Source organism: Mugil cephalus, chromosome 2 (assembly GCF_022458985.1).
Source record: "Mugil cephalus isolate CIBA_MC_2020 chromosome 2, CIBA_Mcephalus_1.1, whole genome shotgun sequence".
Taxonomy (NCBI): Eukaryota; Metazoa; Chordata; class Actinopteri; order Mugiliformes; family Mugilidae; genus Mugil; species Mugil cephalus.
Window position 1 is genome coordinate 4,292,559 of NC_061771.1, and position 18,794 is coordinate 4,311,352.

The 18,794-nt window shown below is 42.3% G+C and overlaps 2 protein-coding genes across 2 annotated transcripts in view; one reads left to right on the forward strand and one right to left on the reverse strand.

Moving 5' to 3' along the window:
* Positions 1-1,855, reverse strand: part of tusc3 (tumor suppressor candidate 3) — a 58,420-nt gene extending 56,565 nt beyond the window's left edge. The window contains exon 1 of the mRNA XM_047579689.1: positions 1,695-1,855. Within this exon, the coding sequence (XP_047435645.1) occupies positions 1,695-1,799 (105 nt within the window). The 5' untranslated portion in view covers positions 1,800-1,855. The remainder of the gene's footprint in view (positions 1-1,694) is intronic.
* Positions 1,856-6,455: 4,600 nt separating this feature from the next.
* The window catches only part of LOC125003765 (zeta-sarcoglycan), a 314,436-nt gene continuing 302,097 nt past the window's right edge, over positions 6,456-18,794 (forward strand). Inside the window, exon 1 of the mRNA XM_047577925.1 lies at positions 6,456-7,187. Within this exon, the coding sequence (XP_047433881.1) occupies positions 7,149-7,187 (39 nt within the window). The 5' untranslated portion in view covers positions 6,456-7,148. The remainder of the gene's footprint in view (positions 7,188-18,794) is intronic.

The following is an 18,794-nucleotide window of genomic DNA, read 5'->3' on the forward strand; positions in this document are numbered from 1 at the left end:
AATTAATTTCATTCATTCAGATTCACATTCACCTGTCATGTATTTGTCTTCTATCATTTACTTATTCGACAGGTAGGCGAACTCAAGTCATTCTTTATTCATCTGCAACGTCAGCTCAGACGTGCTGTACTGAGTGGTGAGTGGTAGAACACTACAGCTACAGTTCCAACTTCCATACAACACACTAATGAAGCCCACTGTATATCTACAATTTGAAAACCCAGTTAAAACCCCCTGTTGACAGCTGAAGCATAAAACTTTACTTTGCCTTGACACTGTACTCAGATTAACAGCATGGCTACAACTATTCCAAATGTAATATTGTGTCAAATTATATAACTCACTGGAGTATTTATAGTACTAACTATAAATGACATCAGGAAAATGGAATGAAAAACAGAATAGGAGAGTGTGACGCACACCTTGTTATATCACACTCTTTGTCTTCACAATCTGATGTTCTCAACTAAAGCACTGAATGCTGGCAAGTACGACTGAACCAGTTGCTGACACCACTTCCTCTGCTGCCATCAAATGTGATCACTATTTTCCTTGACAGTGTTGTCAGGAGCCATACAGGCCCAAGGGGGGATGTTATTACCAAACAATGACAAGGATACACATTTTTATTTTTTTACCACTGTTACATCACACATGATTCTCATTATAGATGCCACCAAAAGTGATAAACCCCACACATAAAAGGTCAGACTTTCAATGCAATCAACAGAATGCTTTAAAGTGTAGTCTGCTGCTGCTGTATGGCAGGCATCTGAACTATATAACAGAATATATTCATGGCCTTTGCAATCAAATGAATAACATCATCCATCAAAATAATTTAAATAAGACAAGCTCCAGCGAGAATAATATTTCAGTGATAATGTTTTGGATTTTTAACAAAAGAAAAATATCTATAAATGAAAAAACTGAAATCAATGGATAGTGTTACCCCTTAACATAATAATGCAAAAAGTTCAAGACAGTGGCAATTACACACGCATGCCATCACTAGCTTAGACCGCATCACTGGAACAACTGCATATTCATAGGTCACTTTTGGCCATTACAGACCAAATAATAATAGAAAAGATAGTAACTTCAACCCAGTAGCTTATTACAGAACAAGCAAATTCTTGATTGTGCTTGTTCTTCGCCTTCGCCTTGAAATAACACAAGCCACCAGAAGGGGTAGACGGGGTTTCCGACACATGCAGGCAGCAGGCAGCTATGTCTTCCTGCTCTCACGGCTTTCAAAATAAAGTCCTTATTCACGACGATGCGGAAATGTTTTTTCGGTAATGGAATTAAACTCAAAGCATTGGTATGTTAATATTATTCCTTTAGTCCTAACTCACTTACTATATATTACTGTAGACTCAGCAGCCTAAATGAACTACAGTAGCTTCCTATTCACGCATGCTCGGTTGTCATTTGCATGAAGGCAGCAGAGTGTGGCCACACACACAAAGGCGTTCCCGACACGCCAATGCGAGCTTTTAAGTGTAGTCTCTTTCATTCGTACCACACGAATAAAATGTTGTTTTTTCTCCCAAAGCTAGATGACCTGATCCGACTAGCTTCCTGCTCAGCGGGGCTAACCGTCGATAGCTTAAGCACCGGTAGAATCAACCTGGACACATTTTACGAGACAACACAGCGAAAAAAATGCCTTGCGAAGGATGAAGCCTTACCTCTTTCTTCTTCTGGCCTCCGCCAAGAGGTGGACATAGCAGCAGGACGAAGAAAACAGACAAAACCTGCAGGTTAATCACCGATTTAGCCCAAACAGGCGCCATGACGGAAGGATGCTCCGACTGCGAGACACGTCTCCGCGGAGTGATTGGATTCTGCGTTGACCTATCAGCGGAGAGGATCTGCACCGCGGAAGCTTGTGGGTTTTGTAGTTGAAAAGGGGGGAAAAAAAGATTTGTACTTCACGTGATATAGGCACTGTAATGGATACACCAGCTGTGGGCTGATACAGATTTAATATAACAATCATATGTAAATATAATAAGTGACGTTTCTACATTTAATGGCTAGATTCAGTTTCAGAACATATGAATTTTATGGTAGATCGACCACAGACTACATCTGTTGACGTATATTTCCCATTCAAAACTTGCGAATGTTCATCAGAAACCACTAAACACATATCAGCAGTCCTTTGCACAACTGCAAGAAACTATAGCTCCATTACTCCATTAAAGAATGAAAAAAGAAAGAAAGAATTAGAGACATAAAGAGACAGTTTAATTGAAAAAAAAAACATGTTCATTGTGTCATTTGTAAAATCACTTTGATTGAATAAATGTTGCACACTTACGTTATGATGTAAAGAACAAAAAAAAAAAAAAAGAAAGAATGACATTAGCCGTGGAAGTATTATAGTGGATATTGTACTGAACTGAATTGCATTACACGTAGCACAGGTCTTAACTTTTCTGGCCACTTGATGTAATTCCTTAGCTGTAACCCAGAGGCAAAGTAGAGGAAGTGGCTAATCTACTTTGTGGCATTCACTCTCTGTTGAGCAAAATAGGTTTCTGGCTGCCTTTTAGATTCTGTTCTCAGGTGACAGTTTCACAGTTTAGCCTTCGCATTCAGGTGAAAAATAGTTTTGAAACAGCACTGAGAGTTCTATACATATTACATAAACAAATAATGTTTTTTTTTTTAAAAAAAAGGCATATTCTTTAATTCTGTTAAGTCATTGAATTTTAGTCATGTTCACTGAACATTATGACCAATGACAGAGAATGAACATGGGCCTTAGGGTTTCCTATGGTGTGATGAATAAGGCCAGGTCTAAAAGTTTCCCAACAGAACACTGAATTGTCACAAGATGGTCAATGTTATTTACTTCTACTGTCCATGGTTATAATGTTGTGGCTGGTTGTTGTTGTTTTCTTTTCTTTTTTCCCCAAGAAATCATCATACTGACCATCATTATACCAATCCAGTACTTCTGCATCTAAATAGTGGCAAGAAAAATACTTTCAAGTGCAACTGAATGGTGTATGATTATAGGAATACAATGAACACAAACATAAATGATATGAACCTAAATATTTTCTACTCCAAGTCAACTCTCTCTATCCCTGCCCTCTTTTGCTTCCTCTCTTTCATATACATACACACACACACACTGATGAAATGAAACGCATGTCAGAATATTAAAGTCAATGCACCGTGAAACAATCGGTACGTGTTGCGGTCTTGTTAAACCACAGTTCATTCACTCTATAGCGGCTCAATCGTGGAAACGTTCCCAGACTTGCTGGGCTTGCTTGGAAAATGATTCCCTTGGAGGTGCCTTGCATGGGTAGAGTATAGAGCTAAAGTTTCTGAACTGTTTTATTTCTTCTAAGATGTACTACAAATTGCTTCCAGTGAACGTTTTGTTCAATCCTGTAACTTCTACAATAGGGACATACTGACCCTGTTTTCTCTCCCCCATTGTGTCATTCGTAAAATCACTTTGAGTGAATAAATGTTGCACACATGTGTTATGATGTAATTCTGATTTATGTTGAACGACTGTAGAGATCTTTGTTCCCAACAGCACAGTATTACTGATGCACCAGTAGCCCTGACTTAATGAATCAATGCCAGTCCAGTAAACAACTGTGTATATTGACAGATGACGACAACTCTCTCATTGTTCCCTTCTAAAATAATAACCAAGGACACAGATCATTTTCTTGTCTGCGTTTTCATGTGACCCCGTCAAACTTTGTGCTGCACGGCAACAAGAATAATGTGACCACCCCATGAGCATTCGCTCTCTCTGCAGCCGGGAAAGCAAACAGCTGCGCTTTGCATTTGAGCACAAGAATAAAGCTCCTATCTGATCGCAAACTGGAGGAGGATGGTGAGCCAGCGAGAGCAGGGGGACGGGGAGAGAGACCGAGAAGCATGTTTAAGTGAGTCGCTGCCGGTGCTCAGCTGCATGTGGTTGTGTAGCTGGGCATCTTAAGTTACAGTGTATTTGAATGGATACACAGTTTAGAAAAACTGGGAACAGGATGAGCAAATGTGGAGAAAAGAATGCAGGAAAGGCACATGAGATATATGGTTAGAAGTGTTTTTGAATAATAAATAACGTAACAAAAGTATGTGAGAGGGATTCTGTTGAAGCAGCACTACAGTTTATGGTGTTTTAAAACTGAGGGAAAAGGCAGAGGCAGGGACTGGGGGCAGAGATAGAGAAAAGAAGAAGAAGAAGAAGAAGAAGAAGAAGAAGAAGAAGAAGAAGAAGAAGAAGAAGGGAAAGACGAGTGATGTCATTTTCAGCCTGCACAGTACCGGTGCCCACATCCGAGGTCAGACACTCTGCTATAAAAAATAACGACTCCTAAGAAAAATGATTAATTGCCCGACAGCACAAAGTTTATAGCGAAGAAAGAGGGATTCTGGCAGGGAGGAGGACGTGATGAGGCTCCCCGAGACTCGGAGGAGCAGGTGACAGAGAGCAGGTTGAGAGAGTGCAACATCAACAGAGAAACAGAGAGAGAGAGGGAGGCAAGAGAGGAAAAGAGACTAAATAGAATGACATAGGGAAACTAAGCACAGAGAGAGCAAAGAACAAAAAGAGTCAAACAAACACAGAGGGAAGAGCAGGGAGAATGAGGGAGGCATTCATTAATATGATGTTGGTTATCTCAGACTGCGTCCCTCAAAAAATGTTCTTGTGTTCTCTAGTGTGTCATTCAATAGGCCAGTCTCTCTCTCTCTTTCTATGCATGTGTGTGAGATAGAGTTCATGAGTTTTTTCCTCCTAGTGCACGCTCATTGTGTATCAGAGTGCAGCACAAATGCGGGATTACAAGTGTGTGCAAGTGTATGTTCACTCTCTTTCACCGGCAAATCCATTCACAAGCATATGGGCTTCAAATAGAACTTAAGGTACTAAAGGTGATGTGGAGTGGCAGCGGAAATGCACACATTAAATACTCTCACCACAGCCGCTGGATAAGAAAGAACAACATGTGACGCCACTTTCCAAATTGTGACTGGTGAATATTTTTCATTCCTTCCCTTGTAAACTTTGAGACAACGACAGGACACAGGGAAAGGCCTGCTCTGAACCCCCAAACAACAAGTAAACGGGGTATGACTGAAGTGATGAACAAATCTCTCTTCGTGACAGCAATTGAACGTTCTCTACTTGGCCTGCAGAGGTGGTGTTTGTCAGCGTGTTTGTCGGAGAACAAACATCCGGCAGAGGCCACCTGCTTTGGCTCCCCTTTAGGCATCATACTACCCGATACTATAGGTTAGAATTTGATGGGCAGTAAAGGTGGTTGTGGACAGTGTGAAACTTTCAGCTGCTGGACATACTAGAGCTCTGCAGATTTCTATTGGAATCAGTTATCCAGATCAAAGAAGTAATTAACTTTCTGTCTTTTATTGGCATTTTTGACGTTTTTCCACAAAAGTCAGTACCAATCTTGAAGAGAACAGTCTGCCATAAACCCAGATAAGGACAGATTGCTCTTTAGGACTTGACAATAACAAAGAACGATATTATGGATGTAGTCCTCTCCTCTACATTCCTCATTGGTCACCTTATTTGACTCTTTTCCTCCTCTCCTATGCTATGCTCTCCCCTCCTTATATGTCACTGCACCTCCTCTCCTATTTTTCCTTACCCTCTTCTTCTTCTTCACTGCTCTCCACTCCTCCTTTTAACATCCTACTTCTCCCATTCTCTCTTCACTCCACTTTACCCTGTTTGTCATCACGTCTCCTCACATCCTTCTCCGGACACCGTCTGCTCTGCCTCTTTTGCCCTCCCGTCCCAGTGCCACCTTCTCTCCTCCGCTCTCCCCCCTCTTTCCTTTTTTGTCACTGTGCCGCCTCGCACACATTATTCAAAAGGTGTTTCAGCTAATGAAAAGCCCTGGTGGTCGGCAGGCGGCGACACTTTATTATGCAGCAGGAGAAGGATGAGGCCAGCCAGTGTGCACCGCGAGAAAGTGAGGCACAAAGTTTGGCCGATCCATGAATGTGAGAAACCCATCTACTTTTCTGTTCAAAGATAGTCACAGGGTGATTGTACAGTAAGCCTGTTATACACACACACACACACACACACACACACACACACACGGAGGAGAGCCCTCCCTTCCTCAACAGCCTCTGCATCTAAATATGTTTCTTGACTTCAGTGGCAAAGCAGCATTGGTTCATCTGCTCGATTAGCTCCACATGCCCAGAAACACACAAAAACACACGAACACACACTGGCGTGTCAGTCATTCAAATCATATACAACAACGTTCCTTCCTTCTCTCCTTTTGTGTCACCTCTCGCAGCTCTTCTTATCTCCTCTCTTCAGCATTTCTCATACCAGGTCTCTCTCTCTCTCTCTCTCTCTCTCTCTCTCTCTCTCTCTCTCTCTCTCTCTCCTCTCTCTCTCTCTCACCCTCCCCTCTCTCTCCCTCTCTCCCTTTTCTTTCGGGGAGAGCTGATATCTCTGGCGGTTTGCCGCATGGAAGTCGCCCAGGCAAGGCAGAATATCATCTCTCTGATCCGGACGTCTCCTCTCCAGTCGCCTACCGCTGCAAGAGCAGACACGTCATACTCCACATTTACCAGGATTCAACGGGATACAACGGCATTTTATCTGGTAGCTGACTCTCGGGAGAGTGTAGATCCCGGCTTCATTCCAGTAGAGGGGGAAATATTTCTTACTCAGATGTAACAAATAAAAAAAAAAACAAAGAAAGAAAGAAAGAAAGAAAGACACACCGGATCGTCAAGTGCGCAAAGAAGCCGCAGCTTGAAACATTACGCACGGCTAATTCTGATCTCTCTGTGTGTTCAATTTCTGTTCCTTCCGTCCCCTGTACGGACAAACCGGGGACCGGAGGTGGTGGCGGGGGACTTCCATGCTATGGAGTCCTGATTTTTACCAAGCGACCCACCGGGAGGCTTGAAACTGAGAAAATCCCTCGTGCTGGAATATTAAGAACCTAACCCCAACAATAATCCGAGGGATGCTGCAGCAGAGTTTGGGACTCTAGAGAGCATCCCAACTTTTTCCCCCCGGTTTCCGTTTTTAATCTCTTCCCCTCTTATCTTCTCCGCCTGTGGGACTTCTATTTTCGTGACTGATTTGCAGCTCTTCACACTCTGTCATGGACCGGTCGACGTCTTTGGATATAGAGGCTCTCAAGGTAAGACGCTCTCAGTCGGGAGGCGCGTACTTATTCTCGCGCAGAGAGTTGCAATGCCCCTGCGGATGAGTGGATGGATTGACAGATGACCGGGGGTTGATGGGTGACTGGTTGGCTGATTGTTATCGCGGAGTGGCTGGTCGGATTAATCCGCAGCTGAACGACTGGAGCAGAGGCGGATAGATGGTAGCCTGTGGGGAGCCGGTTAATTACAAGGTGGCTGGATGGGCGACCAGGTGGCTGCTTGGTCACGCTGAATGTCTTGCGGTGCAATAAAGGAACGTGGTTTGGCACTGGCAGACTACCAGGTGCAACCCTCAGAGCATCTCTCTCTACCAAGCACATGCATCCCCTCCGGCGTTGGTTCGATTTTTGTCAGTGTTCGGCTTGTTTTTTTCCCCCCTCTCCTTGTTTTGCTTACACGGAGAGTTGCAGAGAATTTGTGTGGACGTCGGTGGGACACCCGATAGACGGGACATATGCCCCCACGGGCGACTGCAAAAATCACAGAAGACCCAGAGATAGATAGATAGATAGATAGATAGATAGATAGATAGATAGATAGATAGATAGATAGATAGAGAGAGAGAGGGGGGGGGGGATGACGACACTACTTTGCGATCACATTTCCTCATTTTCCCTCATTTCTCACCGTCTTTCTGGAATTATTCATGTTAATTTACATTTTCAGTGTAATGCGCAGCCCTCTTGCCGACTTTAAAGTGGAGTCTACGGCTCCTGAATGTCAAGTGAAAAAATAAATCTTCTACCTGTGTGAGCTCGTACCTGTCGATTTGTGTGTTGGCTGCGTGTGTGCGTATTCGTGAGCGCGCGTGTGTGCGTTTGGATGGCGGAGGATCTGGGTCGCTGCTTATACACTGCTTATATATCTGTCTCTCCCCATATTTACTCCTATGTCCATTTGCCCAGCAGTAGTCTATCATGTGGATGAGAGAGTGCAGACATACAACTTTCTACAGGTGTGTTTATGGGATGAGCACCCTATTCTTGCTCTTCATATTTGAAACCACAATAATGGAGGAAAGGAAACTGCTAAGTGCTTCTTAACTGCATTCAGATGTTATTTTGTGCCAGCAGTTTCACACTGTGTAGGTTACGATTATTTTTCATCCAAGCATCCCTTCATTCTTGGATCTAAATGGATCAAAACACCATCCCTGTGACCAGTTGGTTATCCACACTCCCACCTCAGCCACAGCTGCTCAGCATTAATGTGTGTACAGTGTTTACATGTAGCAGAGTACACATGCTCAACCAAAACCTGTGTGTCAAGGTTGGAGTGACTCAATAAAAACATCTCCGTAAAGAAACAGGGTTACCGTTGCAGAGGTAACTGACACTATTAGCTTGTAATCAGTTAAATGCTTTGGAAAGGTCGCCATTTGAAAGACAAGCATGTTCTGTAAATCCCATGTCTCACTCTGTTTTCAGCAAGGAATGTGATGTAGGCAGGAAATGTGGGTGGAAATGTCCATTTTCTATGTGCCGCTGCTGTTACTGACAACCAGTGATTGGATAAATCGGCAAATCGATGAGATACCCCATACAGGTTTGACATTTCAAGTAGCATTTTATGTGATCAAATTTCTGAGAAGGGGACCTTGATACTGCGCTGATGCACGGCTCCAAATTGACTTTGACTCGGCTGGCTGCTTGCAGATTCTAAAGATGGAAATTGACATTCTGATTTAAAAATGACCTTAACAGTTGGCCAGTGAACTCGACCTGCAGAACAATGCAAGTGCTGTGGTTTTTGTCACAACATTTGAACTAAACTAACTTAATTTTTCTCAAATTAATGCTGAAGCTTGTTTCTGTGTGAATAAAATTTACACAGTTAGTTCAGTCTTGGGTTGTTGCCACTGCCTTGCCCATTGAAAGACAAGATCCTTAGTTTAAAATCTCCTTAGGGAGAAGTGAGCAGAAATTCTGATCTGTATTTTTTAACCATAGCTGCCCAAGTAAAATACTAAACCCATTTGCCACAAGTCACAACATTTATCATCCATGAACTCCCTAGCTAATTCCCATATTGTCAAATTTTAGCTAAATGTCTAATGTTAGCAATTTCTTGCCATGCCTACCTGCACATAGCAGACAGGAAGTGTGTAATACCTTTAGCACAGTTTGCAATGCATCATTTTTGTGTTAAAGCATCTTTACCTAAAACGGAAACTAGCCCTTTGTTGCTAACAGCATCAAGGACAATTTTGTTTCTATGTGTTTACTGAACTTGTGCAAAATCGTGATGTTCCATGAGCTAAATTATAAAACTTTCAGGCAGCATCAAAGTCCTCAGAGTTATATCTCCAAATTTAAAGCCAATGCCACTTGGTACATGTTTGTGCAAGATCTTCAGCTGTTATCCCCAAGACTAACCCTTCACCTCACCAAGCGATAGCATTTGGCCACCCAATCAAATCCCAATCCCAGTCGTTACACTGCATCACCGTGGGCATTTAGTTTAAAGGTTTTTCATCCTCCATCTATCCATCTCTCCATCCATCCATCCGCTGGCGATTTTCTGCAGAGCCGGTGTCTTATCCTTGGCAATGCTGACAACCCCTAGGTTTGAGTGCATCGGTTTTTGGCACTCAAAGCCACACACACATGCACAAAGCCACGCACACAACCACGCAGTTTCCTGCAGTGTGCATTTGCAGTGAAGGTTGGCTGAATGTGTACATCTGCGTGTTTGTTTGTGTGGGTGTGTTTATCTACACTGGTGAGGGCCAATCCTTCACAACCCACAAACTTGGAAAAAAAATTGTGAAGGGAAGTAAATCAATACAGTCCTCTCAAATATAGCGAAACTGTGTGTGTGTGTGTGTGTGTGTGTGTGTGTGTGTGATTTGCAGGCCAGCTGGCCTTTCAGACCTTAGAAGTAAACAGGAGACAAACAGATATACTGTATACACGCGGAAATCCAATCTAATGAAAAGCCAGATTTTTTTTTTTCTCCCTCCAAGCTAGTCAATTGTGTGTGTGTTGTGTCCGAGAGTGTGCATCAAAGAGCAATCACAGGAAATGAACTGTGCACAAGGACAGCAACTGCATTATATCAGATATACAAGTGGTATGTGTGTGTTTATGCCTGCGTATGTGTCTGTGTGTCTGCATTTGACCGAAGACCTATGTGCTTGTAAATCAGTGCAGGTTTCAATATCAATGGTGCAGTTTAAGTGCTATTGATCTTTAGTAATAGCTGCACCATAAATTATATGCAGCATAATAAAGGCAGTCAGATTGAATTTGACCCTCTAGATCAGAGCTTCTCGATTTGTAACAGGAACAAGCACCGGGAAAGCAGAGAGAGCATTTGAACTTCGGAAATGCTATTTATAATAAATTTACCCAGAAATAACTAGACAAGATCAAATAGGACTAATTCATATTTCACCATTAGCGTATCATGGCAACACCACGGAAATCTTGTTCACTGGTTACTGGGGGTGTCAAACACCTTGCAAACGACGAGGCATTTTATTTAGTTATTCTAGCCAACTGAAATTATCATCTAAAATTAGTGTGAGACCTCTTAACGATGGTCGGCTAGGCGACAGCGTGGCTGCTGTTCTAGATCTATTTATCAAACATTTTTACGGGCCCTCTCATTTTTCAGAACAGAGCAGAGCTTCCAAATGATGGTTAGTTACCTGCCAAAGTGGCTGGCAAAATAAACCAACTTATGGTACACGCCTCAGCCAGAATGAACCTGCATTCGCACGGTGGCCGTGTTTCCCACCCCGGGTGCACCCTTTCACTCAAACCCCATTTGCTAACCACCCAGTGCAGCCGCTGTTTTGCATTTCTGGCCACTGAGCAGCTCAATTGGAGCAACTGGAGGTTCAGTGCCTTTTCCAAGGGCACTTCAACAGTAGCTGCTGAAGGATAGGAGAACATTACTCATTCATTTAAGTCAGCCTACCCCAAGCCCGCCTCTCTAACCTTCAGGCTAGCACAGTTCCTCATCTGTGTATCCAGTTCAGTTTGACTACATTACAACAAGCACAAAAACACACACGAATTGATGACTTAATGTGCTCCAGCGTGAAATACATTATACTGCAGTGACAGGTTGTTGAAGCTGCCAGCGGGACAGCAGCACAATTTGAAAAGTGGGTTCATCACTCGGCGCCGAGCAGACTTCATTCCTACAATAGCCGAGACTTCCCAAACATTTGCATGTGTGCTCATTTAATTTCCAAATGCGCCACTGATAGGCCGTGATGTATTAAGATTACTGAGTGTGACTTCACATTAATAACAAAGCCTTCTCCGGGTGCCAAATGATTGTACAGCTGCGTATTGATGGCACACTGCATGTTAATTTAACTGCTCTCATGCTTTGTGGTGGCACCACACATAGTGTATAAGGCACTATCTGGCATGAAAAAGAATTTAAGAAAACTTTTAACACACACACGTAGACATCCTTATACGTCAAATTTTATGTAAAATTAACAGTCAGTCAACACAAGCCAATTTATTCCAATACGTTAAACTAAGAACTATTTATGCTGTCTGTCATTTATTGATGATGTGGTATCATTCCACTCTATGAGGACCACTGTCAACCTGGAGCTTGAGCATTCTGTACTGACATCAGTCCATTTTTATATATTTTTTTTTGTCTGTTCTAGCACAAAATCCACTTCCATGACACAGTACTGTATATACATACAGTACACCGTTCAGGTGACCACCTTCCTAATATTGTGTAGATCTCTCTTGTGCCTCCAAAACAGTTGTGGGGGGCCTCTGTGGATCATCCCATAGATACTTGATCAGTTTGGGATCTAGGGAATTTGGAGGCCAGGTCAACACCTTGTGCTGTTCTTCATGTTTTTTTTAGTTGTTCTTAAAGCATGTGTGTTTCTGTGTCAGGCTGCATCCTGCTGGGGATGGCTGCTGCTGTCAAGGAGTGTCATTGCTATGGGGTGGGGGTGTCTGGTCTGGTCTAGGTGGGTGGTACATGTCCAAGTAACATCCATATGGACGCCAGGTCCAGACCTCCTGCCAGTGGTCATATCACTATGCCTGATCCACAGTGTCGGTTCTTGTTTTTATTAGTGTGCAAGTTGTGGGGGGCCAGACTCTTGCAGAATACTAAGTGGGGTCATGCTGTCCTTGTGAGGCCACATCGTCTTGAGGGTTGTGAAGATATGGTTTTAGGGTAAAGATTACAATTAAGCTCATGTTATGTACTTTCTTGAGACGGAAGGAACGGTCCATGAGAAGTGGAGAGTCCTGTCAAAGATAAAAACACAAGTTTGTGTGTAAACTGAAATTTATCTACACTGTTCTCCCTTCTATTAATGTGTGAGTGTGTACTGTACGTTTGCATGTGTGTGCTGCTCAGGTAGCAGTGTTTAAAGGTCTAATAGCTATAGGGCTACAATTGGCTTTCCAAAGGTTAACTTACAGTATTTAGACTGTGTGTACTGCCCGTGTGCACGCTTATTCATGTTTGTGAGAGCAGCTTTTTATGTTTGCTAAGCAGCAGAGTGAAGTAATTCAGACCGTGCAACCCCTCACCTTCCCCATTGCTTGCACCCATGTGTACATGCCTGTGCTGTCTGTACTGTGTGAGCTTCGCACCATCTCACAAAAGTGGCTGGAGGCAAATTTCACCAGATGTTCTGCATCTCATTTAAGGAATATAAATCAATATTTGGTGAAATGCTCATTGTTTCCTTTGTAAAAATTTACTGGAGAAATCCAAAATCTATTTATTCAGTTTTACATGAAAAAACAACAACAACAACAACCAAAAAAACAAAACAATGCATTGACTGTTTCATTCATGTGTTGTTTGTTTAAAACAAACAGAAAAGTCATAAAATGCTAAGAGGCTTAAAGGCAGCCTGAATGTTTTTTGTGGGGAAAGACTGATCTGGTACCCCTCCACTGGGAACTGATTATTCCCTGGCAAAGATGTGCGAGGCCAATATATTTTTTGGGTCGACTTTGTGCGACAATGGACAGAGAGCAAACGCGATGTAGATGATACATGCCATCTGTGCACCATGGAGTTGAATTTGTTTAAACAATTAAAAGCCTCGGTAATAGGATTATCCAAAAGTGTGTTACCAGACTTACTGTATATTCTGATAAGAATTAAGTCTGGCTGGCCCTCATCACTTTGCCAGTTATTGTGAAAGCACCAGATGTTTTTAATAACAAGTAACTGCGCCCAGATAACCTGGTAGCATTTCAGAAGTTTGGACTTAAAGAAAGGAAAGTTTCTTATTTTGGCAAAAGCAAGCTTTTTTTATATTTTTTATTTCTGAAACCTTGGGAACAACAAAAGATTTTTCAGATGTATTTTTATTTGTAATTAAAGTGTACAGCTTAGAATAATATAATATTAGACTGAGACACACACATACCCACTTACATGAACAACTTTCTCTGTGTCTTCGACAGACACACATACAAATTGCTGACAGAGATGAACCACAACACAATCCTGAGGCATGAACTTCCAGCCATCTTTCAGTCAATTACTAACAATTAGTGCAATCTCAAAAAACTCCCATTCAATTAGACCTTCACATTCTGTCTTTCATAGTCTGCATAATAATAATGTTCTCCAGTCTTGCTTAAGGCCACATTAAATGCAAATCTGTGTGTATGTGTGTTGAAAATCATATTTCAATTTGCAAGCATACACTAGATTCCACAGAACATTGTGAGGCGCTTGTCATCTACACTACATATTGTGCAGCCTCTACAGACCAATGTCCTTGGAGACCATGTATATACTGTATATGTTGGAGGAGATAGGTAATCTACCATTTGTGTGCCATTTGTCAGACCACATAATACATAGCTAATATGGCATTAGTTGAATCCTGTACCAGCAAGCAAATTTGGAGGGTTGGTGATCTAACTTCATGTTTAACCCTGGGTATTCAGTTGCACAAATGTGTTTACATCCTCCCAGGTTATATTGCCACTGGAGCAGCTTAAGTTTGAGATACCAGATACTATGTATAAAAGTGTTGCCTAGAGGAGGGATCTTCCTAGAACCCATTGTGCGATCAGTAAGAGGGTCTCTTAGGAAAACAGCTGTCTTTAGACCACTTTAAACCCTTGATCTTTCCCCGAGGAGCATCCATGTATGAATGATATAAATTCTCAGCAGACGACTTTTGTCGGTTTCTTGAGCTGTATGATACCACATCCAACAGGGTCTGATGTTAAACCCCCTTCCATTAGGGGCAACCCTGGTTATTGTATTGTTGTAGTGCATTAGCAAGAGTGTATTCCTGTGTGAGAGGGTCTGTTTTTTTCATTTCATTTATTTTCCCGTTGGCTGCAAGCAATGTCAAAACTGTTGCATGCTGTGGTTGCACAGTGATTTCATTCTACAGCACAGACTGATTAAAGCACAAGAGCTTTGTATTTGTTGCACTCATAATAATATGAAAGTAAGCCTACTTACTTTGAATTATGTTTATATATTTATTTTTGAAAGTCTGTCTGGCGCCGACATGAGACTTTCTGTGAGCAACACACTGATTTAATAGAATATACAATTGTAATCTTAGTCAGACCTACTTGCCCCCTAATTATGGTGCAGTTACATTGTAAGCCTATTAACACAATCGCCACCTCTCATTCCCGGTTGCACTTCATTGCTTGGAACCTGGTTCCAGTGATCACATTCCACTTATTTATTTAGTGCCATGGGTTATTCTTTTGGTGAGAAGTCATTTGTTTGAGGTTGCTGAACTGGTGCCAACACGGCTCCTTTTCTGTAAACTTGCGCTATGTCAGATTGGGTAAACATGTGTTGATGCCAGACTGCAGTTGTTGATCCAGTTAACAAAACCATATCTTTAGTATGTTGAAGGTTCAGGAGGCCCTGGAGGATTAGAAGACTGGGTGAGTTCTGTGAAAATCCTGTGGGTCGAGGCAGGTGCTACATAACCACCATGCACAGAAGAGTGCAATGCTGAAGAAAAAAACTAAACAAAAAACAAGCCTTTTAAGGCCACTAACCTACGCCCATGCCATCAATTACCATTATTTGGGTGACTTATGGATTTTGGGGGTTAAACCAGAGGGTAATTAGCTGCAGTCTAAACAGAGCAAACTGAATTATTTTGAAAAAAACTTTGGCAAAGCGTTGGCAAAGCCGAGCCAATGTTTCAGAGAAACCAGAAGGCGCTGCCAGTTAAACTGTGTGCTCCGCAAGTCAATGGTGTTGGAAGCTGAACACACTCTGCATGAAATTACACCGTGAACACTGACTACATTCAAGCAGAATTCACTCAAGCGTCCGCGATGTTTCAGGGACAATGCAGCATCCCCTGCGTTACAATTACTGATATAGAAGTCTCTTCAAACCCACGAGGAAGGCCTTATAGACAGGGAAGGTGTGAGTTTGTGTTTGTGTGGATACGCTGGTGCACAGTATATACCTGGGGGAGTAAAGGCAGAGTGGACAGCATAGGTGTTTTGTAAGCGGAGAGAAGTGGATGGTGTTGAACTTGGCCCTGGGGAGGCTCTAGGGTACACATCACTGTGCAGTGGTAATAATTACAAACACATCCACACATATACGCACACACAGGTGCACACACAGGCACACTGCCCTGAAGACCATCACTTCCTGCTAATAATAGCTCGTGGTAAAAAATGTGCGTGAATGCATAAACCTGACTCTTTGTTCACATACACACAACAAACACGTGTTTGCCTCCAGTGTGTTTACCGTTTACCTTGCCCCCAGATCACCAATCATGGCAATAATCACACACTCACACATCCCCACAGACCTAGAGCTCCCAAACGAGCGCTCAGTCTTAACAATGACTGATGCTTCACCTTGCTACCTGCCACTCAGCCTTTCTTTTGTAAGCCTCAGGGTGTGTGTGACAGTATGTGAGAGTGTTTCTGTGTGTGTGTGACCCTGATGTGAGGGGCTACTTTGTCGGCTACGTGTTATGACGTACTCTCGCAACTACATCGCCCCCCTTGCACTTGCAGTCGTTTGTACTGTTGTGTGTCAGTGTGCATGAGTGTGCGTGTGTCTCTGCTTACTCTGTGTGTGGTAATTCGAATGAAAATCAGATACCACTGCACATAATGGAGTCAATTCTACAGAGTTTGTCCAATTTGCCATATTTTAACATGATTTTTTGACTTGTTTTCTGCACCTGGGAGTTCTCTTCTGACTTTCACCACTGTCACACAGCATGCTAGCTTTTCCAGTCCATGCAGTGCATGTTATTATGTGAGCGGATTCCTAGCATCAGCCCTTTAAATGGTACCTGCTTGCTGCCTCTGCCGGCAAGAGCAAACTAACTGCAACAATATTAAACCAGTTTACGCACTTGGACAGGCTGCCCTGGGTGAAATGTCTGCCGGAGGTTTATTTATTTCTCATTAATAAACAAGTTACTCAAATCTGTCATTTTAAATTGACATTTTAAGAAAAAGTGGATGAAGCTGGCTTTTGGTTACAGCTGCAGCAGGCATTTTGAACAATTACAGCCATCTCATTCTACCTTAATCACAACGGAGCACTGGAAGAGAGAGTAGATGAAGGAATAAATACTTGTGCATAAAATACAAACTGTGACCAGCCTCACTGCAGTGAGTGAGCGTTCCAAACAGAAAAAACATGGCTCAGCAGCACTTGATCTGGTAATTCTTTCTCCTATAGTGTTTGCTGTGAGTGTGTGTGTGTTTGTTTGGTGCAGTTTTCTGTGATAATAGATTCCTCTGTAGGTTCAAGTACACAAGCATTGAACCCACTGAGATCCTCAAATCATCATTTAAACACAGGCTGAACTGACTGACTCAACACAAATTTTTAGTCATAATAATTATTAATTAGTCATTCATTAACAATCATTAGCATATGTCGTTAGGGAAACATAAGTGTATGTGCTAAAGTTTGTGCCATCCATAAGAAATGTATGAAGTAAATGTTAAAATATAAAGAAACAGAAAACCCTCCCACACAGAGGAGAAGTTAAGTGATCAACAACACGTTTAAGATTTATGTTCTAGGCAGAAGAAATCAAACTAAATGAATGTGCGTCCAATGGTTTTCACATCATATTTAATTACTGACCAAAGTGGTGGACCGACTGATTGCAGCTGAAGTGAATATAACTGTAGACTGTGTGACTATACAGCCCTACACACACTGCACACAGCAGCAGAGAGATTAAGAAAGGTCAGTATAAAGAGGTCTTTTTGCTAAATTTGAAATAGAAATCATTCAATGTGGATTCCAAATTGTGGATTTGAGGTGTATCTGGTTACTGTAAGCTAAGCCTAAATGTCTTACCTTGTGTGTAAGCACCTGTTATGTAGCATGTCCCACCATGAAGCAACCTTGTTCACTGTTGAAGGCAGCAACACCCACTCGACAGACTACTCGCTGCACACTAGTAAGGAGGGTCTCCGATCCATTACCAAACTTAATTCTCTCCAAATTGCCACGATCATGTGAAGATTATTGCTGTATGAGTATGTGTCAACCATGTTTTCATTCAAAATTGAATTACACTCCGAACGACAAGCTAAACACAACCTGGTAATTATTGTCTGATCCAGCCAAGACAGGCTAATGATCACCTGTGTGTTTGTTAGATACACCAATCAATGCCTGTTTATTGTGGCTTTTGTGCAAACACGGAGGCTGACTCTGCAGTTTTTTAACGATGATTATAAATGAAAGTGAATGTTTTACACTGTACCGGGACACATTTGGATTCCTGTTAATGCTGGTCTGCACTGTCTGGAATAGAACAGAAGAAGAGAATGTCGTCACTGTCATCGTACAGGTACAACAAAATTAAGGTGACCTGAGGTCCCCTTTAGACCTACGATCTATGAGCAAAACCATAGTGGTGGTGTAATATTTAGTTGTGGGCTCTGTTTTATAAAAAACAGAAGAAATACGATCATTTTTGTGTACCATGACACTCAAAATACAAAGCATTTCACTCTTCTCTACCGAAACATCTTGTAGTGAATGTCCAGAAGGTTTTTAAGCAGATAACCATGTCACACCCTTTTCACCCCTCATCCTCAGCCTCCAGCTTGGGGTGTAATCTTTATTGCCCGATAGTATTTAGTTTGTCATTTCCCCCTCAGTAAGGCAGCTATCATGTGCCCCAGCCTGGGTATCACTTACAGAGACTGTGGAAGTGACACCAGAATGACAGGCTAATATTCATCTTTTCAGACACCGCCTTGTCCCGTCTGTCACCTCCCAAAGCACAGACTCAGCTGTCACTCATGACATGAACTTAACTCACTAAGATCACAGTCAATGGAAATATGAGGGTGGGATGATTTTGAGCCTGGATCATGATTGCCAGTGTTTGCATTGTCAGTAACTGGGTGAAGCACACTTCAGGTTTGGCTAAACTTTGTGTCCCATCTATTGATGTGCTTTCATAAAGTCAGATTGATTCTGTCTGCACTATACACATACGTCACTTATACTGTTTCATGAGCTTGATTAGTAAGAAAGTCCAGCAAGTTTTTTAGATCAGTCAGTTATTCCAGGAGTCAAGACTGGATGGACAGATGAGCCACCTCCAGGTGATTTTT